This window comes from Aethalodelphis obliquidens, unplaced genomic scaffold, assembly GCF_003676395.1.
Source record: "Aethalodelphis obliquidens isolate GAN/ISIS:26980383/991018 unplaced genomic scaffold, ASM367639v1 scaffold36, whole genome shotgun sequence".
NCBI lineage: Eukaryota > Metazoa > Chordata > Mammalia > Artiodactyla > Delphinidae > Aethalodelphis > Aethalodelphis obliquidens.
The window spans coordinates 10341026-10364935 of NW_020837980.1; the positions used below are offsets into that span (position 1 = coordinate 10341026).

At 32.6% G+C, this 23910-nt stretch overlaps 1 protein-coding gene across 8 annotated transcripts in view; it reads left to right on the forward strand.

The window, feature by feature from the left end:
- The window catches only part of C2CD5 (C2 calcium dependent domain containing 5), an 82449-nt gene that overhangs the window by 21391 nt on the left and 37148 nt on the right, over window positions 1-23910 (forward strand). For all 8 annotated transcript variants that reach the window (XR_003437783.1, XR_003437784.1, XM_027129436.1 and 5 more), the window contains exons 8-10: window positions 14-165; window positions 4921-5006; window positions 12573-12681. Coding sequence is in view for 6 of the 8 variants with exons in the window: in XM_027129436.1 (XP_026985237.1) it covers window positions 14-165; window positions 4921-5006; window positions 12573-12681 (347 nt within the window). In the remaining 2 variants the exon portion in view is untranslated. The remainder of the gene's footprint in view (window positions 1-13; window positions 166-4920; window positions 5007-12572; window positions 12682-23910) is intronic.

Below are 23910 nucleotides of genomic sequence, written 5' to 3' on the forward strand. Positions count from 1 at the left end.
CTTCTTCTGGCAGGATTCCCTTCAATGAAGATCCCAATCCCAATACTCACTCATCAGGACCCTCAACCCCTCTGAAAAACCAAACTTATTCCTTTTCACCTTCCAAGTCCTACAGTCGACAGTCCTCTTCTTCTGATACAGATTTGAGTTTGACACCCAAAACTGGTAAGGCACTTCCACTCACTTTTTCTCTTTTTTTTCCAAATATGTTTATGTTCCTTATTAGCTTTCCATCCAAGCCTTTCTTCCTGTTTTTGGCATTTAAGTTAAAAGATAATGTGAATACTGATCATTTTCAGTTACTACAATTAAAATGTGAAAATTTTGTGTAGTTCAGAAGTTATCTTGTTCAGAGAGCGACATTTTGTTGATTTAATCATAGCGTAGATAAGAAGGCCAGAATTTATTTTTGCATGTAGTCATTTTCCATTTCATGCTCAAATTAAGAGGAATAACATCGTAAAGCATTTGGATAGAAAGTAACACTAGTAGCTTGCAATCCAATTCCTCATGCAGTATAAGCATTTTTGAATTCATTGTTTCTATTTTGGTATTTAATTCTAAGATTTTATTAAGAAAAAATCTTACAACTGATTTGGTTATTTTGGAGTACATGTATCTATTTACTAGCTTATTATTTAAAATATTTGGTTTTGCTAGTCTTACTCTCTAGGTTAGAAAATAGCATTTTTGCTTTACTTATTCTTGCATATTTGCCAGGGTATGAAATTTATAATTTTTCCCTCTCCTATTTGTATTTTGTTAATCTCTGAGTTTTTGTGAATATGTTTTATGATAAAAACTGATTAAAAAAATCAAATTAGTTTCTTACTCCTTAAAATAGAATTAGCTTATTTAAGTCATTGAATTATTCTTCTTAAGAAAAATAAAAAATAAATAAAACATTTAAAAGTTAATAGTTTGCAATTTTTGCAAATAGCATTTTTGTCTGGGAGTTTCCTTGCCAGATTGATGAAAACATTTTGCCTAGTTTATTTGCATTATTTTTAATTTATCATCTTTAATAACTTTATTTTTGTGTTAGACAAGAGATTTAGAAAATGACCCCAGATTTTACGAAAACAATGAAAAGAACCAGCACTACTTCCAAAGTAAAGAAAGGGCATTTTTAAAAATCCTATAGACATAATATCTATTTTTATAAATGTAGTCACAAAATGTAAAGAAGATAATTATTAACACCTAATTCTTTGAAAATAACTGCTTTATTTTTACATGTATAATTATAAATAACAACTTAAAATAATGTGATATTTGATAGTAATGGATGCTTTGGAATATGGCATCTTCACCATATTTGTGTCATAAAAACTGAACCATTGAAATTGTAGTGAAGTGGGTTTTTTGTTTTGTTTTGTTTTTAAATAAAGGCTGAGGTTCTGGCCTTGAAATTCATAACAATGAAAACAATAAAGACCTAGGATAGCATTTGAAGAGTAAGTTTTCTTAAACATATTTTTGAGGCTTTGTCCACTGGTTGTTTATTTGTGTATTCCAGGTCACTTTTCAGTATTTCTTACCTTCCTTTTTTTTGCCATACTACAGACACATTTTTGAAAGTATTTCCTTGGTCTTTCTGTTTCTTTTTTTTCATTCACCAGAAAAGCCAAGTCTAAAGAAGATTGTGAAGTAATAAATTAACTGAAAGAGACTTCTCTTCCCTTAGCTTTCTAGTAGGCAATCAATTGTACTATCAATGAAAACTTCTTTGCATTTTATTTTCTAGCTCCAAATTTTTAGTTTTTAAAAATTAACTTACAAAAGAGCTATTATTCTCATGTATTTCTACATTTATAAGCTGTCGCTAAATTAATCATTTTGTTTTACTATAACTATTCAATACCTCAATCGCATATTTATAGGATATTAACAATTTTTAGTTGTTTGGCCTTATCATGGGTCCCAAAAATATCTTCAAATACTCCTGAGGAGCATTGCTATTTCTCATGGAGATTTAAAGTGGCAAAATTATGAATGTTCTAAAGTTCCTAGAGCTGTAGTTCAGCATGTATTTCATGATAGATTAGTTGTTTATGATTGATTTATTATAGGTAAATTGGAGAGCCAAAAAAATAGAATAAAGTTAATAAAACTTAGACTGAGAAAGTTGTTTTTCTGTTTGTAGTTAAAGCTATCACCCACCTTCAGATGGGTCTTCAGATGGGTTTTTAAAAAATTTCATATTGATTTAAATATTTTTATAGAGTCTAATTTTTGACATTTTACAAGGTTTTATTTTCATTTTTTTTTCAAGTATTCAACGAGTAGGAGTGGAATTTTAGAATTCTAGTGTTAGGATATTGATGTGACACCTGACTCAAGCCAGTTTTTACTTTTTTTGGTCAGGCTTTTTGCCATGTATGTTTTTTGTGATCCAGAGGGTATTTCTTTGGCTCTTAGGTACTCAAATCTTTGTAAATATAAACAGTACTGTGATAGGATTTGCGTATTTAAAATTTTAGAGGAAAAAGAAAATCATTAATGTACATCTCAAAGATGGACAGAAAGAAGTTAATATATTATTTATTTAAACTTAATGGCGACTATCTGCCTAATGTGGTAGCAAGTGTTGATTTTTTTTGAATGGGTGTTCAATTAAAATACTCATAAGTGGTATGTTTTAGTTAATAACATTTGAAGAACTATACTTTTACCACTTTGAATAAGTTTTTATATTTGAGACAACAAATTTCTGGCTTTAAAAAATGTGGTACATTTTAGCTTTACACAGCCTTAAGCAAAAAATGGCAGGAAAGTCAGCTAAAAGTAATTAGAATGGCATAAAATCCTATGCTAGTGATTTAAAAATTTTTAATGAGTGCAGAGTTTGTAAAGGTTTTGTTGAATTTTAGACTCTGCCTTTTATTTATATTATGTTGAATAGATGATCTTGCTGATGACTTCATATGCTTACTTGATTTGTGTATGCATTTTACAGTTCATTTCTACTGTTATGTTTTGCTTCATCATTGCTTTCCTTATCCTGCATTTTCTGGTCATCTTCTGAATCTGCAACTTTTCTCTGCTACTTTCCTCCACAGCACCTTACCCACAGGGGGCTAGGATTTACCTGTGTCCCAGCTCCCCCTCTCTCTCTTGTGGTTCCCTTCATCTTAAAAAGTCCTGTCTTCTCCTCTCGGAATCTAGCCTTCCCCCTCATCCTTCTAGCCTTGTCAGCCCAGTTCTGAGGAAAAGTGTTTCTTTCAGTGAAGAGCTGTTCCTGGCTGCTTCTGGTAGGATCATATTATGTCAGCTTTTTAATCCCTTTATTTTAAATCATCTTTGAAAAAAATTAATTATTTCATAACATATAGAAGTATTGGGTATTTTACACAGCATGTACTCTTATTTTTCTTATTGGCAGACAGTTTAATGGTTAGAATTATTATGAGGACATGATTGAGGATTACTTGATGGATAATTATGAATATTCTGCTAAAAGAATTTTATGTATTAAAAATTATATGTCTAAGGACACGTAGATCTGCATATTTCCAATAATTTTTAGATTCTCATTACCAGAGTTTCTGTTTTAGATGCTTTACTTTCTTTCCCTTCACACCAACTCCATTCATGTTGGACCTATACCATCATGTTGCTAAACCATATAGTTACATTAGTAAATTATTCTGTTTGAATCAGTTTAAGTCTCATTTTGGTGATATTCTTTCATTATCCATTTTTTTTCTGTCCATTGCATTAATTTTCAAGTTATTCTGCTCTATTTTCTGATATTTCATTTATCTCTACAAAATTACGTTTTATTTTATGGTTTTCAATATGCTTCATATAAAAATCTTAGTTTCATTTCTGTGTTTAGTATTGTATAGTCTCTAAAAATTACATTTAGGTTACTACAAGAAAAATACATTTCTTTTTTATTTTTAAAGAACAGAATGGGACTATACACATGCTAACTTTTGTTTCCTTATCCAAGAACAGCTAAAAATGTAAAAGTAAATTAGTTCCTTTTTTAAGTCATCGTACATAGTAAATCTGCCTGCATGTATCTTCAGTTTTAAAAGGTGGGACTAAACTATAAACTCTAGTTTGTAGAGTACTGGCTTCTCACCTGTCCCCTGCTTTCTATAATTCTTTGACCATAATTGGTCTATTAGTATTATCAAAAGAATAAACTAAGATAGGGAAAGAAATTTAAAATTAAGCCTTTAAAAAAATACATCTAAGAGCTTGGGAAATGTAATTCTTTCATCCATGACTGTGTACATTTGTGAGGTGTCTATTATATGCCTCTGGTTTTTTAAAAAAACTCTTTACGTTAATTTTTGCAAACGAGTGTTGAAAACTATGATACGACTATTAATGCTGTTTTGTCATGAATGTTATGTTTAGGAATGGGAAATTATCAGAAAATAGATGTGACTATATTTCAGAATTGCCTGAAATTATTCATGCTCTTTAGAGAATTTTAGAATATTTTAGATAAGCCCAATTAGTGCTTTTTCTCTATATATATTTACTTTTAAACAAACATTTAATTTTCTCTTATTTCTTTTAGTACTCTTAAATTGTTAGCATGGTATAAATAATTGGTATTATATTGATTATTTTTTATTAGAAGATTCAACTTTTAAAATTGAATATTATATAAAAATTTATCACCTTAATATAATTTTATAAATGATTTTTAGAACAAATTAAGTCCAAAGCTTGCTGTGATCAGTAGGACTTTGGCATCTTGCTTCTAAAGAAAACTTTGTGAATAAAAAAAGTAAAATATGTGCTTAGTTGCCATCACAAATACTTTAAGCTTTCTTTATACTTTATACTTTCTTTTTAACAGATTTTGACTCATGATATTTATGAAGATGAATGCAATTAAACTGTCTGTTTCTCTAGTTGTTTTTTGGTTGTTATTTATGTACTGATGTTCTGTAGGAATGGGAAGTGGTAGTGCTGGAAAAGAAGGGGGGCCCTTTAAAGCTCTATTAAGACAACAGACTCAGTCAGCATTGGAACAGAGGGTAAGAGTCACTCAACATTCTTTATTCTTACACTGTTAATATGATTTTATTATCATGCTTCCATGTACTTATAACTTATTTTTATAATTTTATAATAAGTTTATTTTATAAACTTATTTTTATAAACTAGTTTTGGTCATGTATCTATAATACTGTAATTTCAATCCAAAATATATTTAAGGTATCAGAGTAATTCATTTATGAATAATTACTTTTAATTTGGAATAATTCTATAAATATTTTTGTTTTGTCTTCCAATATTATATTAGAAATAATCTATTTGGAAATATCCATTGAATGATGAAATCATTTCTGATTTTACATTAAAGTTATAGTATGTAAAAGAAAATAGATAATTTTCTAGAAAAAATTTTATTGATGTTATATTAAAAATAATTCTTTAGTATATTAATATATTTATTTTCTGAGATGATTTTTATCACTGGCCAATGTCCTTGGGGTTAAGAAATGCAGATTCCATATTTCTACAGATTAACGTAGATAATGTGGTTGTTCAGTATGTGAATGCATCACTTTTAATTACTATAAATTTGTTTTATTAAATATGTTGTATGGAACAATGAATAGTTAAAGTTTTGGGATGATTTTCTCTTTTTATTTTTTTGTATAAACGTCATTGCTAAGGGAGGATCACCTCATAGGTTCTGTAGGAGGCGGGTATGTTTCTGAACCTGTGTGAGAACCTACTCATGTATCAGTAGCTTTTGTAGTTTGAATCTTGATCATTTAAATTTTATTTAAGCTGTTAACAAATGTTGCCAGCTTTTTTTCTTTTCATAATGCAAAGTTTTCTTTTTTTAATTTAATAGCACTATGAGGCTCATTTTTTTTTTTCTACTTAACTAATACAGTGCATGATTTTATATGTCATGTCAGTTATTTTAAGGCACAGTTCCATAGCTTTCATTATGTCTGATTTGGAAGTTATAAGCGTTTACAGAATTTTCTTTTACATGTTCCATTTTATACTAGCATTAAATTAAAATAAAAGAAACATAGTGAATGGCTGTAAAAGGGTGTATTTTATAAACCAAAGGTATTTCTTTTCTAGAGGTTGACTTTTGAGAAGAGTGTTTTTCAGATCCTATTATTATAAACAGTACAATAAGTAATTTTTTTAGACTTTCTTTCCTAGTGCTGAAAGTATCTGTGTACGCACTGTTTGCCTTTTAGACGAGGCTCCAGAGAACAGAGCTGAACAAACAGAGCGATGGGACTTTAGCAATACCTAGTTCTTTGCCTTATGCTCTGTCAGGCAGCAGTTGCCTTTCAGCTACTCTCACATCTGGCAGGCATACCAACCAGGCCATCAAGTAGCCCACCTAAACATTCAGACTGTGCATTGAAACCAAACATAGACTAACAACATGGGGAAGAAGGTCAAATAAAGGTGTGTGTCACTTACAGTTTTTAGGCCAGAGAGCTCTTACCGCCTCCCTACTCCCAGTTTTACACTCTCTCGAGTCCTGTACACTAGGAATATTTCCTGTAATCTAATTACCATTCTAGAATTCACAGGAACAGAAAAACTTGAGTTGCCTTGACGTTTGCTATAATGAGATTTTGCTTGTATGTTAAGCCCATGACTTTACTCTCTGTACTAAGAAGTTTGAGGAGCACCTAGCTTTAAAACAAAAAAAAATACTAATCAATGAAAATTGTTTTGGATTTAGTTTGGATAATATTTATGTTTTCAAATATGCTTTCAAAAATTCCTAAAATTTTGGACACATTAACATATTGGGCATACATTACTAGATAATCCTCGTGGCATTAACAGCAAAGGTATGGAGAGCTACAGTTTTCATTTACAACTTTATAAAGCCTCAATTGGCAATATATTTACATTACCGAACCTTCCAGTGGCAGTTACTTGAATTTGTGAGCCTCCCTCTCTACCCTGCGTACGTAATAATAGAAAAAGCATTATCTTGTTTGGCTTTCCCATTTACCTGTGGTTGCCATTAGTATGGGAAAAATATGTACAGAAGTATGAAGAATTTTCCCTGTATGTGTACAGATATGCCTTAACTCTGCCAAGTTGAACACTCGATCAAATTGAACACATGATCTACTTACCATTTTATATATTCATTTTAAAATACTCATTTCTACCCCTTGCTACCTTTAATAAACTATATGGCTTTTTTTTCTTATGGAAAAGAGAAGCTTTATTTGTCCATCATTTTTTTATTTTATGAGTTATTCAAGTAGCAGTTCTCAAAAATAAAAGTGTTATTATTTTTTTTCTCTCACAAAAGCATTAAAAAATAAGTTGACAAGATCTTGGTAACAGGTATCAGATTACTGGAAGATGAGAAATAGAGATAAAACTTTTATTTAGATTTAGGTTCTGCCTGTGAACTGTTTGCTGTAAAGCAAATAGATTTATTTTTTCAATATGATTTTTTTTCACTTGTAAGAAAAATGAAGTTACTTTTTAGATTCCGGGATGTATATTCTTCTTCAATAAAGAAACCTAATTGACTTAGTTTAACCTAGTATTTCCCAAATATATTTTACCATGGAGTCTTCCATTTAAAGAAAGAAACTTTCTTTAACTTTGGGAAACTTAGATATAAAGCAAAGTCTTTTGACAAATTATCATTTTAGAAGTGGGGATAAAATTATATAATAAATCATAGTAGGAACCTGGCATGGAGTTTTATATCTAGAAAGTTTACTCTGGTGTCTTGAGATAATAAAAAGAATCTCTGATTTCAAAAAAAATTGCTTAAATATCTTCTAAGAAAAATCCTATTTAAATCTTAAAAAAAAAATCCATTTTGTTCTCAGAATTTTCAACTAGCCTGTCTTTGAGCACATGCTGTTAAATGATTTATGCTGCATGTACTTGGCTTATGTCAAAGTATCAACATATGAAGTCTTATCTAGGCTCCACAGGGCAAGATTTTTTTTAAAATGTATGTATGTATGTATGTATGTATGTATGTATTTATTTATTTATTTATGGCTGTGTTGGGTCTTCGTTGCTGCACATGGGCTTTCTCTAGTTGCAGTGAGCAGGGGCTACTCTTTTTTTAAAAAAAATATTTATTGTTGTATAATTGATTTACAACGTTGTATTAGTTTCTGCTGTACAGCAAATTGAATCAGTTATCCATATACCTATATCCACTCTTAGATTCTTTTCCCATATAAGCCATTACAGAGTATTGAGTAGAGTTCCCTGTGCTATACAGTAGGTCCTTATTAGTTATCTAATTTATATACAGTAGTGTGTATCTGTCAATCCCAATCTCCCAATTTAAACCTCCCCCCTCCCTTACCGCCCGGTAAACCATAAGTTTATTTTATACATCTGTAACTCTATTTCGGTTTTGTAGATAAGTTCATTTGTAGCCTTTTTTTAGATTCCATGTATAAGCAATATCATATGATATTTGCCTTTCTCTGTCTGACTTACTTCACCCGGTATAACAATCTCTAGGTCCATCCATGTTGCTGCAAATGGCATTATTTTGTTCTTTTCTATGGTGGAGTAATATTTCATTGTATATATATACCACATCTTCTTTATCCATTCCTCTATCAATGGACATTTAGGTCGCTTCCATGTCTTGGCTATTGTAAATACCACTGCAATTACCACTGGGTTGCATGTAGCTTTTCGAATTATGGTTTTCTCTGGGTATATGCCCAGGAGTGGGATTGCTGGATCATATGGTACTTCTATATTTAGTTTTTTAAGGAACCTCCATACTATTCTCCATAGTAGCTGTATCAGTTTGCATTCCCACCAACAGTGCAAGAGGATTCCCTTTTCCCCACACCTTCTCCAGCATTTATTGTTTGTAGATTTTTTGATGATGGTCATTCTGACCTGTGTGAGGTGACACCTCATTATAGTTTTGATTTGCATTTCTCTAATAACTAGTGATGTTGAGCATCTTTTCATGTGCTTTTTAACCATCTGTATGTCTTCTTTGGAGAAATGTCTATTTAGATCTTCCACCCATTTTTTCATTGGGTTTTTTGTTTTTGTTTTTTTAATATTGAGCTGCATGAGCTGTTTGTATATTTTGGAGGTTAATCCCTTGTCGGTTGCTTCATTTGCAAATATTTTCTCCCATTCTGAGGGCTGTCTTTTCGTTTTGTTTATGGTTTCCTTTGCTCTGCAAAAGCTTTTAAGTTTCATTAGGTCCCATTTGTTTATTTTTGTTTTTATTTCCATTTCTCAAGGAGGTGGATCGAAAAAGATCTTGCTGTGATTTATGTCATAGCGTATTATGCCTACGTTTTCCTCTAAGAGTTGTATAGTATCCAGCCTTACATTTAGGTCTTTAATCCATTTTGAGTTTATTTTTGTGTATGGTGTTAGAGAATGTTCTAATTTCCTTCTTTTGCATGTAGGTATCCGGTTTTCCCAGCATCACTTATTGAAGAGACTGAGGGGCTACTCTTGGTTGCGGTGTGTGGGCTTCTTATTGTGGTGGCTTCTCTTGTTGTGGAGCACGGGCTCTAGGCGTGCGGGCTTCAGTAGTTGTGGCACGCAGGCTTAGTAGTTGTGGCTCGCGGGCTCTAGAGCACAGGCTCAGTAGTTGTGGCACAGGGGCTTAGTTGCTCTGTGGCATGTGGGATCTTCCCGGACCAGGGCTCGAACCCGTGTCCCTTGCATTGGCAGGCGGATTCTTAACCACCAGGATATTTTTAATATAAGGGCTTTCCAGAGAAAATGTCTTCTGTAGTCCCTGGCATTCCCATCTGGACATTGAAAGCAGGGTGTGCTTGGGCTGATCTTAAGGAGGCTGTCCTTTTCAGTGAAAGAGAACCTATAGATTCATCAGGTATAGTAACGGACTAGAGATTAAGATCAATTCTTTAACTCAGTGTTTTAACCAGAAATGGCAAGAAGCCAGGTGATAAAGTCTGTGGTTCAGAGAGAACCTAAGCCCTCTTCATCTCAGTTTTTGACCTGAAACACGGAGATGATAGTACCTCTGTCTCAGGGTGTGGGAAAGATTGTGAAGCACAGTTTTAAGCTACTGTGCGTAGGACTGGCACGCTGTAAGTGCTCCATAGTAGTCATTGGTGATGGTAGTGGGAGGATAGGTATTTAACAGTCAGCTGAGATACTGGCAGTAGCTCTTCTGAGAGAATTGTCTGAAGATGCTAGTTTGGGTTGATTAACGATGTCATTTTAATTGTAGGTTAAATTTTGTGTGTTAAACTGAGGGAGTGTGCTGGATGAACTGGGGACAGTTAGGACAGAGTTTAAGTTGGTAGCGTGGGTCTCCGCCTCTTTGGGCAGCCATTCCCCTACATTTTCTGCTGTGACCGGCTCTAGAGTGATGCTTTCCCTCCTGTCCCTTTATCCCATCTTCTGAAATCTGGGGAGAAGAGTCAAAGAATCCTGAATAGAGAAATCATTTAGGTTCATTTTTTTCATACTTATCTGAAATCTTATATGCAGATGGTTTCCAGCATGGAATTTACCTAATTTATTTCTCAATTTTTGGTGGAAGTACTGTTTTCCATTTAGCTTACAAAATTTTCATTTTCAGTGTCTCTTACCCAGAATATTTAAAATGTTAACTATCAAGATTAAGTGTAAAGTGTTTTTTTATACTTGGCCACAGTAGTTTGAGGAAATTTAAAAACTTCCGTATTCTTAAAATTGAAAAACCTTAGAGATCTAACTTATTAGGTAAAATACTAAAGTTTCCAGTAACATAAGCTTACCTGTACATTCCTCATTTAAAACTTATATTTTAAAAAATTTAGATGGAAATAAGGAGCTATCTTGACTAACCATTTTATAATACTTTTAAGTAAAATTCTCCTCCCGTCGTCTCCCTTCTCTTCCTTTTCCTCTTCCTATCAGCTGGGCCAAACCTGTCCACTTCCATTGACTGTTTTTTTACTCCTTTCTGTATAGCCTAGGTTTTTCTTGCCCTTGTTAAAGATTACTTTTAAATTCGAATGAATTTTAAAAGAATTTAGAATTTTCTAAATATGTATGTGTGTGTATGTACACACACACATGCACACACATATTTTTTAATACTGTATCTCATGAGTTATTGAGGTGTGCAGGACTGTTTGCCTCTGTGGTAAATGGCTCCAAGTTGCTATGCTGTGTGAATTATGCTTTGGTCAGTTCGTATTCTCCATGCTTTAAGCAGACAATCAGTAATCTTGCTGTTTTTAATGTGCCTGCTTCTAGTAATATTCTTTATCTCCCAGCTTTTATTTGCTGCATTTAATCTGCTGTGGGTCCAGGAAAAAAGATACCAATAGATTTTAGAATATGTTCCTAACATTATACATTTATAATTACCATATATCATCATATGAATATGGTCTGTGGGGATCTCTTATGAATGAAGTACCTGAAGTTTAGTACTTGGAACTAACAGTTCTTTTGACTGTTGAGGGCCCTGTTTTGCTTATTTTCCAGTTCTCAGTTATGTTCTGAATAGCTGAGGCTACTGGTAAGTGACTTCTGGTTAAGTGAGCTACATTAATCTTGCAGCTAGACAGGTTGGATGTTAAGTTTCCCATACTTGCATCCAATTTGTACCACGCGAGAGGCTTCTGTATTTGGGCAACCACAGGAACTCCCCTTTCTTTCTGGGTGTTGTTTCAATGAATTTCCTTTCTCTGCTTTGCCATTTCTCTCTTGCATGCTTCTCTTTGTCTGTAAATTGACAAGTTTGATATCCTTGAGAGAGAAGGGGAGAATAAAGCCTAAAAGAACTTGTAGAATTTTATTGCCCGCCTTACTGTCATCTGCATACCTCTCCCCTTTCTTAATACGCATTTATGTTTTTATATTTTTTTCCTGCTGCCCCCATGTTAATAGAGAAAATAATCTCACACAATGATTCTCTGCCCACCTGAACTTGACATTGGCTCTTCTCTTCACCTTTCTATGTAGCTCTTAACCTGATCTGCTCATCTCTGTCTCCTCCTCCCTGAGTCCCACATTCTTTTCCATCTCCTGCCCCAGACCTTCAGTCTTTACTGGTAGCCCGGGATAGGGTATGTGTGTTGAGGGATAGTCTACGCCCACTGAGAAGTAGATGTGGGGTAGCGGGGCAGGCAGATTCCCCCCCCCCCCGCCCTCCTGTCTCATTGCCACCTTGCATCAGAATAGGAGATTGCGAGGAAGGAAGAGTGTGTTCAAATACCTTTTTTTTGGGGCCATGCCGTGTGGCTTGTGGGATCTTAGTTCCCCGACGAGGGATTGAACCTGGGCTCTCAGCAGTGAGAGCGAGGAGTCCCACCCACTGGGCCGCCACGGAAGCCCCCTGTTCAAATATCTTAATTTGGAACTCTGAGAACGTTTTCTTTCTCATTTAGAATTGATAAAAAGAGTGTTCGGACTTTGTATAACATGTGGGAAAATGGATTTAGAGCTCTAACATCCAAGAAAACTTTTAATTACAAAGCATCTGTAATGCATAATTGGTAGCCTTTTGTAAGGGGTAAATTCATTTCCTTATGGCAAGCTTTTTAATAAGCACATTTTTTGTACTTCACACATGGTCAGTTGTTTTCTTCCCCCGTTCTTTCTACTAGGAATTTCCATTTTTTACCTTGACGGCGTTTCCTCCTGGATTCCTCGTGCATGTCGGGGGAGTTGTTAGTGCACGCTCTGTGAAGCTTTTGGATCGTATCCACAATCCTGGTATGTTCTTTAGAAGTTTGTTTTCGATGTTTCATTTACTGACATTGTGATTATTAACATTGATTTTTATAATTTTTTAAGCCAAATCTATCCAGAAAGAAGAATGACAAAGTATGAACTGACGCACGTTGCTCTAAAATATTTGCAGTAATCTTAATTAAAAATAATTAAACTAAGTATATATTTTAGTTACGTTTGTATACAGAACAAATCTTGATTCATCTTTGGCCAAGGTGTATCACTTTGAGGGAATCCTTAAGTCACTTTTGAGTCAGCTATTATTTTCTTTGACCCATGCAGATAACAAATTTTACAATTTGATCATTGTGGCCATTAGCTTAAGATGTTAATTCTTTTCACTAGCAATAATTCTTTATGGATTTTGAGTAATTTCCTTATTCATAAAAGAAGTATTGTTTTAAAATGTAATTGTAAACATTGTGTAGAGTACCTTAAGAGTTTAAAAAAGGCAACTATTCTCTTTGGGTCCTTGGTTTCTTTTATGTAGCTATTTGTTCCATATAAGTGAACAAGAAAAAATGACAGCTCACTTCTTTAAAACACGGGGTCTTGATTATAAAAGAGAAGAGGCATGGAAGTCCTAGTAATTTCAAGCCCTTGGACTAAAAATGCTTTGATGATTTTTCTAAACCTAAAATAAGCATGATAAGTATGGTAGGAACTTTCCTATGGACTCTGTTCTCACATCTCTCATTGACTAGATGCCCAATAACTTGCTCAAATCACTTATTATTTTGATGACATACCTTAAACCTGAAGTTATATTAATATTCTTACTTGGCACATATCAGATATGTTTTTGAAAATTTTAAATTGTCACTTCCAGTAACCTCTTCCTGGGGCTTGTACCGACAGCTATATAAAAGAGAAAAATGCTTTGAAATTATTGTATGCAAAACACAAATAGTGATTTTGAGGATACAGAGCATTACCATTCTTTTAGATTTTTAAGAAATTTAATCTGTGTCCTTTGGTTTGATGTCATTTGAGTTAAGCAGAATGGAATTTTTCTAGACCCTGAACAGGATTTCAGAAAAGCAAGACTAGCTAGGATTATTTAACTCTAAAGCTGAGCAAATACATCTTTTAAGCACAAGTCTTCTCTTTTTCTTCTATGGTTTATTTTTTTTTCCCTGTTCCTTACTTTTTGAGTCAATCTGAGATCTTATCTTCATGTAGTATTTGCATATTCTGCAGTAATTAAAAGGCATGTTTAGACTGAGGCCAGTTTACTGGATTGAGACCTTGAGGACTATGCCAAGTTTCATATCTATGTGTTTAGGAACTTGAATTATTTGGAAAGTGCAAGGAAATACTGAGTTAATACTTGACATTAACTGGGTGATCCAAGGCCAAGTTACCTGTGTTTCTGTGGACCCTTGACTCAAATATTTTGATAGACAGCACCCACCCATGGATCTAATAGCTCCAAAAATTCAGGAATATATTCAGTTGTTGGTGATGTCTTCTGTTTATTGAAAACATTTTGATGTCATCATTGCTTCCACATACTCTGAGTAAGCTGTAGAGTCTGGGAGAACAAATGAAGGTTACTTAACTAAGTTTAAGTAGAGAGCCATATTTTACATGGCATTACTTAAAAACAACAACAACTGCTTTTGGGGGTTTTCCATACTTGCCAGTTTATTCTAGCTGTGTAAGAAATGTAAGAATCCAGACCCAGGGAAGAAAACACAAATCCTTCCTTATTACAGAATATATTTTGTGTATTGTAACTACAGCTCATCCATTGTCTTCCTTTCCTTCTCTATCAGAATATTTTTTCAATTCACATGGAGAAATTCTCAGTTACTAATGTTTTATTTCCCAGAAGATTGTGGGCATATACATATAAATACTTTAATGTTATGTAAGTTGTATTTCAGTTTTGTTTTATTTTCAGTTAAACACAAATCAATTACATAGTCTAATGGTTGAGTTATTATATTATTTTGATATAGTTATCACATTCTTTGCATTGTGTTTTTTGTATGTGTATTATGCATTAAAAAGGAACATTTGCTTAACATTTTCTTAATCTCCAGGCCCCTTAAATAATTATTTATGAAAAAAATTTTAATTTTGAAAAGAGCTGAATGTTAAAACTCAGTTAGCATCTACCATAATGATGATGTATTAATTTTATGACACTGAGTTACTCTGCCGAGAGAAAATTATGATGGATGAGGTGCATGTGCTAATGTTAAAAGTGCTGTATTGGACTCTCAGATGAATCTTGCAGCTATTTTTTGACTAGTGAATATGGGAAATTTTCTTTTCACACTGAGTGTAAAAGGAAAAGTCTTTTTTTTTTTTTTTTTTTATTCATTAATTTGTTTTATTCTTTTTTTTTTTTTTTTAACATCTTTATTGGAAGGAAAAGTCTTAATTTTAAAATCACAACCACCTACTACATGGGTTGTTATTTTGGAGTTATTTCTTTTAGAACTTCCTCTTTTTAAATATTAAGCAAACAGGGTCATACAATAAGGGAAAGAGTGGGGTGGTTTTGAAAAGGTAATTATCTTTAATTAGACTTTAGTTAATGTTAGATTATGATAGCATGTTCCTTCTTCTCTATCTATTTCTACTTCTTATTAACTCTGCTGTCTGTGTCTTTCTAGTTCCTGTCAAGTGGTGTTGTCAATTGTGTTCTTATTTGTAGTGTTTTTTGTTTTTTTCTTACTATTCTGCACCTAAAACTGATCTACTAATTTGCTGTTTTGAACTCAGCCTTTGTCGGAATTATGGGTAACACAAGATCTTACAAACTGCTAGACTGGAATAGTTTCAATTCAGGTATTTTAATGGTCATTCAGTACTACATATGCTGACAAAAATTATGGCAGCTCAGTGAAGTTTTTAGAAATGTTCTAGATTAAATAGGCTTAATGTCAATTCAGTTATACAGATACATTTTGCAATACATATGTGATAACTTTTGTAAATCTCCATGGAAATGGCAAACAAAAATGTGTTAACTAAAATGAATTAATCAAAACCATAGAAATACCATAAATTATGAATGACTTCTGTTAGGTGATTAACTTTCAGAATGATAACTTTAAATTATATTTATTACATTTTGGACAGTTTTTTCATATCAGGTAAATGACACTGGCATTAGCTTTGTGATTAAGGAAATATTAATTGTTAAATGTATAAGTATTAAATGACTAGTTTAATAATCATAAAGTATATTTAAACTTCAATTGAGATTTGATTATAATATATTTAGTGTTCTAGAAATATTATAAAAGTATAGCTTAGCATTTTTATTTATAATTCTAGAGTGTTCCAAAATTTGGTAAGTAAGAGCAGATTTTGGGGGGATTAACAGCTTTCATAAGCTTTCCTCCTTCCCCTTCGACATGAGAATATATTTTTTCTTTTTAAGTAATTTTACATATGAATATAGTTTGTAGCTTTTAAAGAAACTAAACTAAGATAGCTTTACAGCTGATGATGTGGTTTAGAGTCAAAGGCAGTTTTTCTTTTTGTTAAAAGCATGTTCTGTTAATATAAATATCTACATTTTTATGTTATTTCTATTTTAGATTTAAATTAAATACTAGAGCCATTTTGATTTAGTATCAGAAACTGGTATTTTCCTATAGAACTTTTTCAGTTAATTGCGTCAGAAAGTACATCTATTGACAGAAAAATAAAAACAGAAACACCAGGAGGCTTAGCATTTGAGATAATATCCCATAATCTTTTCAGTATTGTAAACTTTTTTTGTTCTTAGGAGTCCAGGATGTAAGTTCTGATGTAAGTAGTGCATGTTTGACTATGAAGTAACTCATGTTCGTCATGTAGATTTACCTAAAGTCAGTCTAGTACACAATCTGATCAAGTCCAACCTTTGCAGATTTAGACCGACATCAATTGGTAAATCTTTGGGGAAATTACCTCTATTTCCTATCCAAGTTTTTGCCAGCATGTTATCACATTGATTAGAATTAATCATTTGTAATGTCATGCTTTATACTTAATTTTTAGTGAGAAATTAAAAATACCCTGCTGGATTCATTTAATAAAAATAAGAATATATATTTAAAACATAGGCAGATTAGGGTAGTGGGCAGAGAAAAAGGCTAATTACATAAGTACAGAACATTGAGGGCATAAATCATTAATAATTTAAGGAGCCTGAAACCTTGTGAGGGCAAATATTTTTAGAATGAGAGATGTATTAAATGATAGAACAGTTTTGGAAAAGTGGAAAAGGCAAAAGTTAAATCTTGTAGACATAATAAAGACTTTGTCCCATGTAAGCAGAATTACAGAATCTGGCGAGGAAAAACATGGTTGAGGAAGCAGTATATCTTGCCATCATTTAAAATAAAGTCCAGTAGTAAGTATAAGAAAGAAAAGGTGGATATGTTACAGCGTATTAAAAGATGACGCTTTTAGTTTAATGCGCTCATAGTTGTATGCTTTTGATTGAGGTGTTAGAATCGTTTGATTCCAATAGTTGGCACATATTCAGAAACCAGGTTTTTTTGGATACTAGTTTCAGAAAAATAACTTGATAATTCTGAAAAAAAAGTGATTTATTTGGTAAATATATTCAAATCATTTATATATTTTTCTCCATCATTAGGGAATATTTAGCCACTCCTGTCCTGTATTACCATAGAAAATCAAGAATTGACCACATCAGTAAGAAAAGTAGTTGTTGATACAGTTTCTATTAATGCTAGAAACTGTTCATCAATATTGTATTTTCTGGACCCTCTGAATACCAGGTGTTAGATGCCTTCCAAGAGAAAAGAGAAGGGAACACATGGTAGTCAAACATACTTACTAATTATTAGACATTCCTATTTCAGAAACATTAAAATGTGGGAAAATATAGGAGAACATTTTATATCACACAATAGTATTTCATGAAATACGATATATCATGCACACATTTATTAGAATTTATTTTTTGCCATACAGTTCACTAGATAATAGGTGTGCAAAGGTGCCAGTCCTCCTATTTTCAGAAAGCTCATATTCTGGGAGGATAGAAGAATATGTAAATGGATTACTGTGTGTTATGGAGTGATACAAGATACAGAGTTAAAGAGGAAGGCAGGATTAACGCTGTGTGGCAGGGAAGCTTATAGAGGTGGTAATTCTTGAGCTCAGTGTTGGATGGTATGTGGGAGATTCACGCAGATTTATATTTCAGACAGTGTATTTGGAGCCATGTTAATACATTCTGTGAATGTAGTTCTGAAACTTCAAGCATGTGCAAAACAATATCCTAGCCATTACTCATTCGATGATGTTTATTACATAGCTACTTCATACTTATTTTAAGTTTTTTGCCATTAATTTAGAATGTCTTTGTTAGTTTACCTTTTTTTTCCTGCCCCCTTTTCTCCTGCTTTGTTGTCTTAGTTTGTGTTAACTACAAGTGATAGAAAATATTTTTATAGAGCAGGAAGAAGGGAATTCAGTATCTGAGAATTTATTTAAAAATTATTACCTTTTCTTACCTTGTTTCTTATTTTTTTGGCCTGGTAACAGACTTTGAGAAAGACAAGATGAATCTTGCTGCTAGGAAGGAGGATGTAACATTTGCGGATCTGTATGTGACATGCCAGGAGCAGGAGGTGCATAGGAATAAGACAGGGTAGCCCATGACCACATTTGCATTAAATCATTGACTAGAGGTTGGAGAATGGATTTAAAAGCAGCAAGACTAGAGACAGGGAGCCCAGTTAGTAGACTGCAGTGGTACTGGCCAGATAAGTGACCTAGGATTTGGTGGTAATAGGAGAGCTAAAGGTTTATAGTACACTTACTATGTACTACATACTCTTCTAAGTGCTTTATGGTAGTAGATCATTTAATCCTCAAAACACAACCCTGACATAGGCATTATTCCTATTTTGTAGATGAGCAATATGAAATGTAGCAGTTTCCCCAAAGTAAAATAGAAAGTGACTGAGCCAGAGTTTCAACCTTACTACTTTGGCTTCAGGACTTCAAACTCGTAACCATAAATTTACGAACTATTTATAATGTAAAATCCACAGGACTTGGTGATTAGTAGGATGTGGTGAGTAAAACAGGCTCTTGGCAACTTTCAGCTGAGAGAGAAAGATAGATTATGGTTATTCCACATGTCTACAAGTCTGACATCCCAGGGGGCATGTGGAAACTCAAGTCTATTTGAAAGTTCAGTTGTAAACTTTTAAGAGTAAATTTTCATAGCCCGAGCTTATTGTTTCTCAGATGGCTATGATCTTTTTTTTTCTTCTGAGTTTACCACTAAAATTATTTCTGAATAGCTCACACATACATGTTTCTTAATTAGTAATAGTCTCAGTGAGTTGAGTAAAATTTGTTATTTTTTCTTGTGTAGGATGCCTGTCAGCTTAGATAATTTTTTCAGGAAGTGACAAGAGGAAATATAAAGTAGTTATATAATGTGGTTTGAAAAGTACTAGTTTGAAATAGCTTATAAACTTAGACAATATTTTTAAGAGTGTTTTTAAGTCCTGAGTTAGTAAAACAAGGTATTTGAAAACTAACTTTTGTTTCTGAGAATATTCTAAAAAGTTTTTTTTTTTTAAGTTTTAGATTGTAGATTTTAAGACATTAGGCTGAAGATTTTCTCAATCTTATAGTAAATGAACTTTGGCTAGTGATAATGCAAGCTCTAGATTAGTGGTCTGAATTTAGAAAATATTACTCTTTTTTGTTAGTTTTTAGAACTGTAGTTGTTTAGAAATTTCACTTTATTTTGGGGGCAAAAATTAGTAGTTAAAACCTAAGAAATGTATAGTTACTGCTTTAAAAATATTTAATTTTAACAAAATATGAGTCAGCTGATATATAAGGAAATATTTATAGAATATACATAGCAGTCTGATCATGCAAATATTTCTTCAGTGGTTGTTTGTGGAGTGCCCACCATGTCTTGAGCACAATGCTGGGGATTGGGAACACCAGTGTTCATCCAGTGTAAATCCTCATCCTTTTTACATACCTGGTCGAGGCTTTTTGTTATACTATTTTGCTCTGTGAGTGTGTGTGTGTGTGTGTGTATGTGTTAGTTAAATGGAGATAGGCTTTCTTGGAACTTGAATTCTGCTGATAATCTCAGCAATTATTATTTTTCTATGTCTGAGAGACACTCATGAGCAGCTGTGCAAACTAAGCCTAAAGTAGTTAAGCAGCTTTTGGTTTTCAGTATTTTAATAAGGTTTTCAGGAAATAGATATATAGAGTTCAAGAAGGCATAAATATAGCATGCGTGACATGTGAGCTTTTCTTTATAATGTGACATATAACTGTAATACATAATTTTCCCTCTATACATAATGTAACGATATTCATTACTTTTCATTCTTTACTGTTAAAAAAAAAAGTCAGATGGGTAATCTCCTTAAGTGTGAAATTTCACTCTTTTCATATATATGTATATGTAAAGTGTAACTGGATATTCTGTTACATTATTTTAATGTAACATGTAAATGTAATATATCATTCTCTCTCTGTATAAAATAATGTAACTGGCTGCCAGTTACATTATGTATAAAGAGTGAAATTTCACAATCAAGGAGTAGATTACATATTTGACTTTTTTTTTTTTTTTTACAAATAGTAAAGACTCCAGTTTGATCCAACATGGATTGTATCCCAGCCACCATCCTAACATTCTAAATTACTATGTCTTGAAGTTTTCTCTGACTTGCACATCACTTCTTCTATAATGAGACTCTTCTTTTTAGTCTTTACTGAATCACCATCCAGTTTAAGGCTGTATACTCCCTTGAACCTGAACTCTCTAATTTCTATTTCATTAGGGGAAATATGTCTTCTTCAAAAGGTTGTTTTGGGTTGGAATATTAATTTCAGGTATTTGAGAATGTAGCTTTTTGTGCTGTCCGTTAACAAGATACACTATCATTGTACTGAAAATCCTACCTAACACTTCATCTTTCTTGCTTATTTAAAAATTAGATTGAATAACTATCCATTTCCTATTTTTCTTTCAACTAGATTAAAAGATTCCCAAGGACAGAGTTATTCTCTTCTAGAGCTATATAAAAATAGAACTAAATTGAACACTTTAGGTAGTCAGCGTTTCTTAGTTGCAAGTGTGTAATTGCCTAAAATCTCAAAGGGATTCAGTTTTATAAAAGCATGTTATGTTGAGTTGTTCATTTCTTTACTTTTTGAGGTGTAAACTATTACTGTCATTTTAGGAATCTTTACCAGTGTCACCTGTACTTCAAAAACAAGATAAAATGCTAAAACGATGGCAAGATATCAAGCTATGGCCATGCTCTAGACAAGTAACAGTAGTAAAGTGAATTGACTGTGGTGTCAACCCAGGCATGAAGACATTACCCCTAAAAAAGGCATCAGTGAGGTCTAGAGCTCAGTTCATGCCTACGATTAAAAGGATATAGTAAAAGATTTGTGTATTAGCAATGAAGAGTTTTGACCCTTAGAAGAAAAACATAAAATAGTATGAAATATAGTTTGTATAAATATATAACTTTTAATATCTCCTAAAATGATAATCTTTTTATAATTATAAGTAATTCTATAGATTATTAGGAGGAGCATGGTATTTAAAGTGAAAATATTTTTTTCTTGACATCTCTGAAATGTTTATTTGCAACCCTCGCATCTCAGCTGTATATCCTTCAAGTGACCAGATTGTATACAGTTTCATATATGGCATGTATAGTTGCCAGCAAATTTTTAAGCCGGACTCTTTGTTTTGCCTTTTATATTAGTATGGTAACTCCTTAGTTTTTACTTTTGTAGGGTGAGTAAAACACTTCAAATTCACTAGTGTGTTTCCTGTAAGAAATGTAATTAGCTGTTTCTAAGCTTTAAAAATTCCATTAATAGGGATTAAATACTATGATATTTCTGAATTTTCAGTGGTAATAAGTTAGGCAACTATGATATTTCTGAATTTTCAGTGGTAATAAGTTAGGCTGAGTTATGATTACTACTTGAATTTTCTCTGGCTTATCTCTGGCATTAAGTATAAAATAGGCTTTGAAGATAAATTTAACTTTTCTGTAATATTAAATAAATTGATTTATCCTAATTTTATCTTAATTAACCCCTAAATTTAATAGCCAAAAAGTTCCTTTGACTTCTTGCTTACAGTTGTAGGTAATTATTGTTAATCCAATTACTAGTTTGTGATTAAGTGCTCCCTACTGTATGCTTGCCTTGCTTTCACCTAGAATCTAGGGCCATTACTTTCTGTAACCATTTCAGTGAGCTGCCATAGTTTTCAGTCTGTACTGTCACCTGATCCAAGCATGCGCCAAAACATCCACTGTTTCTGGCTCTTGTCTGCTGAATCTGCTTTGCAAAACCCTTCGTTCTTTGAGCTTTTGCTTTAGCCAAAAACCAAATTTAAGAAATTCTTTGGAGTGTGGACATATGCCATTTGCTTCCTTAGCCCCCCTGTTATGTAACTCTTTAGCTTTTATTAAGCTTGTAAATACTTTATTAAGTACAACAGTGGCATCCCCATGTGTAATTGTGTGGCTCATGTGTCAAAAATAAAGGCTGCTTGTGAACTTGTCAGAAGAGAATGAATGCTCTACTTGCGCTGCATTCAGCATTTTTTCTTGTTTTGTTTTTTTTTTTAATCAGCCACTTATTCTTTCATAGTGTTTGGTTTAATTATCTGATTATTTTATGTATTATACCAAGGTAAGTCTGATGTAAAAAAACTTTGTATTCTCTGTGGTTACATGTATCTCATAGTAATTATTATTACATATTTTTCCATTTAGGCATGCTGGCCTTTCTAAATAAATAGATCTTGAACTTAAAATAAGTAACTTCCTCCATTTTTCATTAATTTAAACAACAATATTGTGGATTACTTCCTGTAAAATTCATTTTTAAAACAGAAAAGCTACCATGTATTACTTGCAGCAAGATGTAGGCAAACCTAATGTGAGAAATCTAAAAATGTAGTGTACGATTATTTGGTTTAGCAAGTAGTATTGTAAACTACTGGGATGATGTAAAAAGTAAATAGCATGTTCTACTATTAAATTTTAGAAAAGTTAGACTTTTTGTTTTACATAGTTTTTCAGGAAAATAATTATTTTCTAAACTGAGATATATTTCTCTTATTTGTGATATCTATTTTCAAAGAATCATAAGTACTTTGATAGATTGAGCAACTACTTGAATAATAGTTCATCTTAATGATGTAAAATTTCCCTATTAGGAAAGGATGATGTTAAATAGATATCCAAATTGGTCTGAAAACATGTATGTCCTAAAAAGAATGGATTTGAAAGTGTATTTGTGCTGTTGACGTCTACATGTCAGTTAGGAATATGAAGAAGTTCTTTAACATAGTAGTGTATGTGCAAAATAGGGCCGCCTAATTGTCTCACACATTTCTTAATTCATAATATTGATTGCTAACACCATATTGTAGTAGTTTCTGTTTCTTTTCCTTCTTTATTTTATCTCGTACTCTGATCTTTTCCTAAGTTTCCTGTAGTTTGCCTTTCTTTCTTTTCTTCTGAAAGAAAGTTTTAAGGTAGCTCTGTATTGGATCCAAAACTTTAAATCAAGAACTGGCTGGCATCATTTGTAGTTCTGGCTTTTATCTCCTCATTTCTCCCCTTTGCTGATCTCCTCCCTGCGGGGGAGATCATAGGAATGTGAGCTATACCAAGCCTTTTAACCTTTCTTTACTTTGCTGTCTTCAGTATTTCACTAGTGAGTATGATTCTACTTATTCTACTTATTTTGAAAAACGTATTTGAAAACTGCATAAGTACTGAAATTCAAAAAGAAGGCTTTTGGATTGTTTGATTTCCAGTCTTAATAGTGCCTTTTATATGGAAAATTTACAGTAAGAACTTAGCATATTATTTAGAGTTGTTTTTTCTATTCCAAATTGTTCCCAAACGGAAGTGCCACAAAGAGAAACAAATTAGGATATGCTGATTATAGACCGTTTCTTTTTTAAACATCTTTGCACTTAAAAAGTTACTATATATGCAGCTGCTGTTCATCAGTAGTTTGCAGCTAAATGCAAGTGATTAGGAAGTATGTGTGACAGATGCTCCATCTATAATGCTCCATTACAAGCAATATTGGACTCCTTATGGTAATAAAATGCAATTCTGTGATTCTAAAGCATTTTCTTAATGACAGAGCCACTTATGGAGTTACAGTGTTCTATCTGAAATTTGT